The sequence below is a fragment of the Sinocyclocheilus grahami genome, unplaced genomic scaffold, assembly GCF_001515645.1.
Source record: "Sinocyclocheilus grahami isolate Dianchi unplaced genomic scaffold, SAMN03320097.WGS_v1.1 scaffold2565.1, whole genome shotgun sequence".
Taxonomy (NCBI): domain Eukaryota; kingdom Metazoa; phylum Chordata; class Actinopteri; order Cypriniformes; family Cyprinidae; genus Sinocyclocheilus; species Sinocyclocheilus grahami.
Window position 1 is genome coordinate 29373 of NW_015507744.1, and position 6406 is coordinate 35778.

The 6406-nt window shown below is 45.3% G+C and overlaps 1 protein-coding gene across 2 annotated transcripts in view; it reads left to right on the forward strand.

The window, feature by feature from the left end:
• Positions 1-4140, forward strand: part of LOC107575315 (endoplasmic reticulum metallopeptidase 1-like) — a 9959-nt gene extending 5819 nt beyond the window's left edge. Inside the window, exons 4-5 of one of the 2 annotated variants that reach the window (XR_001607847.1) lie at positions 2798-2988; positions 3883-4140. Coding sequence is in view for 1 of the 2 variants with exons in the window: in XM_016261713.1 (XP_016117199.1) it covers positions 2798-2988; positions 3883-4098 (407 nt within the window). In the remaining variant the exon portion in view is untranslated. The remainder of the gene's footprint in view (positions 1-2797; positions 2989-3882) is intronic. The other variant, XM_016261713.1, reaches the window with a different exon arrangement.
• The last annotated feature ends 2266 nt before the right edge of the window (positions 4141-6406 follow it).

The window sequence follows — 6406 nt, forward strand, 5'->3', positions numbered from 1 at the left end:
GGGGGCGTGGGGGGGACCAGAGTCCAGGGAGGTGACGATGGAGGGAGGAGCCAGGGTGGATCAGATGGAGGGAGGAGGCAGGAGGAGCCAGGTCAAATCAGACGGAGGGAAGAGCCAGGGAGGAGACAGGAGGAGCTTGGAGCAGGAGGAGCCAGGTGGGACCCAGGCCACAGCCATGATGACGGCCCATGGTGGAGCCGACAGAGGGAGGAGCCACGGAGGAGGAATGGCCGGTGACTCCAGGGGGCCGACCAAAGGCGGCGGAGCAGGGGGTGGAGGAGCCCGAGGCGGAGACGGAGAGCCAACGAGCCCGGGGGATGCTGGGGGGGCAGGGTGGAGCCGAGGGCTCTGGCGACCAAGGTGGAGACAGAGATCCGGAGATCCGCGGCGGAGCCGGAGTGACTGTGGACTGAGGAGGATCTGAAGGGATGAAGGAGCCTGACGGAGCCGGTAGGATGGAGCGACGAGGTGCAGCTGGAGGAGCGGAGTCCAGAGGCGCTGGATGGTTGATGCCAGACAAAGGCGGAACCGGAGGGACCGGGCCTCGGAGGCTGGAGGCAGAGGTGAGGGATTCTCCATGGCGACGCTGAAGGATGGCAGACCCGCGGAGCTCGCACCTTAGTGGTGGGCTGAGGGCGAGCAGAGGGGCTGCCAGATGACAGCGGTGGAGGAGGCAGGAGCGGGTGGGCATTTATGAGTCTCCGGGTATTCAGGGCTTAACTCTGGATCGGAAGCCCCCTCTAGGCTGAACACGGGAACAGGATGGCGCTCTGGAGGAGCGGACACTTGAGGGCGCTTACGAGGAGCTGACACTGGAGGGCGCTTTCGAGGAGCGGGCACTGTAGGGCGCTCTGAACTGGATTCGGGGACTGGAGCCCTCTCTTCTTCGTTTTGGCACTTTCGCCATGCCATACTCAGCTCACCCTTAGCCGTGGTGCAGGGGGCAGAGCTCCTCTCCGCGCTTACACTGTCCGTGGCTTTCTCCCACGTGGTGGGCTTTGTAGCCGGCTCTCACACCTGGTCTGACGGATACAGCTCTACGTCCGGGGCAATCCTTTGCTCAGTCGCTCGGCTTTGCACTGGCTCGCTGATCGCGGCGGGAAATGGCTCTCCATCAACGGTGGGCTCGGGCTAATGCTCCGCATCGCGGGGAGATGGTGGGCTGGGCTCTGCAGTGGATCTGATGAGATCATCCACGGGGCAGGATGGCGATCCGTTTCTCGCCAGAGTCCACTCCACGAAGGCACCGAAATCCTCTCGAGGACCATCCTCGGATGACGGCACTTTGCTCGCGGTGTTCAAGCTCGCATCATAGAATGAGCGCGTCATCCGGGTAGCTGGTGGTGGTGGGGCTAGCTAACAGCCGGAACAGTCTTGTATGGTCCTCGAGAGATCTGTCCCCCTGTTCCAGCAGGAGGAGGAGGAATTCCGGGCAGAAGAAGGGATCCATAACAAAAACAGGAACAAAAGAAAACACTGAGAGAAAAACGAGAAAACAGAGAGGAAACACACAGAGGTTACTGTATTTGGTCGGGTCATAATCTGTCACAATCTGTGCTGGGAGGAGCGCAGAACGAGGAGACGTGGAATAATCCTTGGAGAACAGGGGTACATCTACACTGGAAACGGCAGGAAACACGAACATAACGAATAGACCCAACAGAGACAGACTGCACAGACTAGGACTTAAGTACACAGGGAAATTAGGATAATTAACTAAACACAGCTGGAAACAAATGAACTAATCAGAGAACATAATGGAAACAGGAAAGACCAAATAATGAAACGCAGGAACAGAAACAGGGGCAAAACACGACACAGAACAGTCAAGAATCCTGACATATGTATGATTAATAATTGTTGCTGTAATGTTTTGTTGAGCGTGCAAATAGGGAGTTTTGTGTTGTGTATACACTTTAGGTCTGTGGCTAAATCACGTTATGGTTCTGTTAATCAGCTTTTGTCTAGAAATGTGTTGATTAATATAGAATATCTGTTGTTCTTACTACTTGGAGTCATTATAAAGGATGGAGCAATATGCAAACATTTTTTTATCAGTACTCCCATCTACCTGACCTACCTGACCTGAATCAGAGCAGAGTAGCCTTATGCAAAGGAGGGGTTTGGAAAGATGAATCTTCGAATGCATTATTTGAGAGTTGTTGAGATATAAGGTAAAATTAAATGCATATTATAAGAAAATTAAAGTGTTTTTTGACCTTGCATGCATGTAAACCTGTTGTTGGGGACATTTAAATAGTAAGACTTAACAATAAATAATAACAATGTGTATGAATCTGGAAGAGTAGATTTATGTACAGATTTGTGCATTATTTACTCTACATACAGCTGTATTAATAAAGAGATATGCATTTGTATTTACATAATACTTGAGATAGAGGCAGTAATTAGAGATGGAGGATGAATTACAGAAATTAATTACAGAACACAGGTAATGATTAATGTGTTAGCTGTTTAAGCTGGAGATGGCATGGGGGGGACAAATCTTTTTTTATGCCTAGATGTTCTAGTGCACAGAGATCTGTATATCGTCTGCCTGAGGGGAGAAGTGCAAACAGATTGTGTCCAGGGTGAGAGGGGTCTTTGATGATGTTACCTGCCCCTTTCTTCACTCTGGAGTTGTACAAGTCCTGAAGACTGGGCAGGTGCACTCCAATGATCCTTTCTGCTGTCCTAACAGTCCGTTGCAGTCGGACTGAGGTCGTTCATGAACTAGTGCCACATGGTTTGTGTTGATGGTCATTAGTGCTGTCTCAGTGTGTGTGTTTGTTTGTAGGAGCATCTCTTCAGTACTCCATCCTGTACCTGACGGGTCTTGCTGTGCCGTATGTCTACATCATGTCCCTCATCCGGGTGGTTTTTGAGGTCTTTACACCCATTCAGGGTCGCAGCAAAGACAAAATCCCACCCGACATCATCCTGGCATCACTTGTTACCCTGGCAACCGTAATTCTGTCTTCCTATTTTGTGAGTCATACAGACTAACTGCAACATAGTAAATTCAAATTCAAACAGTCAGATTCAAACATTCAGAATCAAACATTCAAAATTTAAACTTTTAAATTTAAACATTCAAATTCAAACATTCAAATTCAAGTTCAAGTTCAAATTTAAAACAAAACAACAAGAGATTGGGGTTAGAAACCTATCGCAAGTTTGCCAACAGTGCCACACAGAGGGATAATCACTGGCACACAAGCAATAAGGAAAACTGCATACTGACGTACATTTTGAGGTAATAATTCCTCATAGTGACACAGCCTGTTAGGATCTACAAATACAATTAAAGTATGAGATTTAACTGCGCTAGTCTACAGATGCATGTTCAATATCAATAACGGGGCAGAAAAGTTTCTGAGCTCCTGAATGTTTCTGTGTGTGCACAGTGTGATCTCTCTCGGTGTGTGTGAGTGTGTGCAAGTTATGTGTGTGTGTATCAATTAAAGCAACACATTAATATCGAACAGTGATTAAACTGAATGTTGATTAAATATTGAACAGTGATTAAACTGAAGGTTTTAATGCACAATTGGCCTCGTCTCACACACACATACAGTGGTGTTCAGTAGGGTCACATAAATCTGCTATTCAAAGTTTAAACATTAAAATAAATATGCATTTTTTTAAATGGTTCAGAAACAAGTTTTATGATAATCAACTATAGATTTGTATCTGATCATATTTTAGCTGATAATTTATGTTTATGTATTGTATAAATACAGTATGCATTTGAGAAAAAAAAAGGGGGGGGGTATTGGCACAGCGGTTAACCAGAAAAATAGCACTTCATGCCCAAAAGGTTGCCGATCACTGGATTAAATCATCTTATTCCACTTATTTTCTGTCTGTCCCTCTCTCCAGATTCATTTCATCTATCTGTCCCACAGTACGAAGCGGGTCTTGGCTGTTCTGGGGTCAGTGTTCACGCTGATGTTTGTTCTGGTCAGCTGTGGTTTGTTCTTCCCGTTTTCTGCCGAGCTGTCCAGCCCACGACCCAAACGCGTCTTTGTCCAGGTACAGGCATCACTGATCTGTCTTTACAGCAGGGTTTTTACACTACTGAAACTCAGACCATAAAATATTCTCCTTACTTTAAGCTTTTTTTTTAAATACGTTTTTGTATATATTTGAATTATTTCAAAGTCGAAGTCGAAGTCTGCTTTATTGTCAATTCTTCCACATGTACAGCACATACATACAGAGAATTGAAATTGCGTTATTCTCAGACCCTTGGTGCATACAGATAACACTAACAGTAGAGCATAAAAATACAGATAGATACAGATTAAATATAAATACAAATATACAATAAGGACAAAAGTTAAATAAAGCAGCACAAGGCACATGGCAGATAGAGTGCAAACCAGTGTAGTAAACAAACAGTGCAGATAAAATTATTGTAGTGCAAAAGAGCTTATTCACACAGAGGGATAATCACTGGCACACAAGCAATAAGGAAAACTGCATACTGACGTACATTTTGAGGTAATAATTCCTCATAGTGACACAGCCTGTTAGGATCTACAAATACAATTAAAGTATGAGATTTAACTGCGCTAGTCTACAGATGCATGTTCAATATCAATAACGGGGCAGAAAAGTTTCTGAGCTCCTGAATGTTTCTGTGTGTGCACAGTGTGATCTCTCTCGGTGTGTGTGAGTGTGTGCAAGTTATGTGTGTGTGTATCAATTAAAGCAACACATTAATATCGAACAGTGATTAAACTGAATGTTGATTAAATATTGAACAGTGATTAAACTGAAGGTTTTAATGCACAATTGGCCTCGTCTCACACACACATACAGTGGTGTTCAGTAGGGTCACATAAATCTGCTATTCAAAGTTTAAACATTAAAATAAATATGCATTTTTTTAAATGGTTCAGAAACAAGTTTTATGATAATCAACTATAGATTTGTATCTGATCATATTTTAGCTGATAATTTATGTTTATGTATTGTATAAATACAGTATGCATTTGAGAAAAAAAAAGGGGGGGGGTATTGGCACAGCGGTTAACCAGAAAAATAGCACTTCATGCCCAAAAGGTTGCCGATCACTGGATTAAATCATCTTATTCCACTTATTTTCTGTCTGTCCCTCTCTCCAGATTCATTTCATCTATCTGTCCCACAGTACGAAGCGGGTCTTGGCTGTTCTGGGGTCAGTGTTCACGCTGATGTTTGTTCTGGTCAGCTGTGGTTTGTTCTTCCCGTTTTCTGCCGAGCTGTCCAGCCCACGACCCAAACGCGTCTTTGTCCAGGTACAGGCATCACTGATCTGTCTTTACAGCAGGGTTTTTACACTACTGAAACTCAGACCATAAAATATTCTCCTTACTTTAAGCTTTTTTTTTAAATACGTTTTTGTATATATTTGAATTATTTCAAAGTCGAAGTCGAAGTCTGCTTTATTGTCAATTCTTCCACATGTACATCACATACATACAGAGAATTGAAATTGCGTTATTCTCAGACCCTTGGTGCATACAGATAACACTAACAGTAGAGCATAAAAATACAGATAGATACAGATTAAATATAAATACAAATATACAATAAGGACAAAAGTTAAATAAAGCAGCACAAGGCACATGGCAGATAGAGTGCAAACCAGTGTAGTAAACAAACAGTGCAGATAAAATTATTGTAGTGCAAAAGAGCTTATTCAGTCTGATTAAAGTGACAAAGAACTGCTCTCTGAGCTTTTTATTTAAACTGACTGAAGAGGTAGTTGAATGAGGTCAGTTGAATGCTGAATGAGGTAGTGAGCAAACCAATGCTGCACAAGGTGACTGGTGAGAGGGGGGGGGTTCAGAGTTCAGTGGTGCCTGGGGCAAAAGAGGGGAGGGGGGGCAAGGTCGGGAGGGAGTTCAGCTGCCTGACAGCCTGATGGATGAAGCTGTCCTTCAGTCTGCTGGTCCTGGCCTGGAGACTCCGCAGTCTCCTCCCTGATGGCAGCAGACTGAAGAAGCTGTGTGTCGGGTAGGTGGGATCACCTGCAATGCAGAGGGCTTTGCGGGTGAGACGGGTTCCGTAAATGTCCTGGAGGGAAGGGAGAGAGACACCAACGATCTTCTCAGCTGCTCTCACTATGCGTTGAAGTGACTTGCGGCAGGATGCTTTGCAGGCGCCATACCACACAGTGATGCAGCTCGTCAGTATGCTCTCGATGGTGCCTCTGTAGAAGGTGCACATGATGGGGGCCGGGGCTCTGGCTCTTTTCAGTTTGCGGAGGAAGTAGAGACGCTGCTTTGCTTTCTTGGCCAGTGCTGCGGTGTTGTCAGTCCAGGAGAGATCCTCTGTGATGTGCACACCCAGGAACTTGGTGCTGCTCACCCTCTCCACAGTCACACCATTGACGGTCAGAGGAGCATGCTGAGTG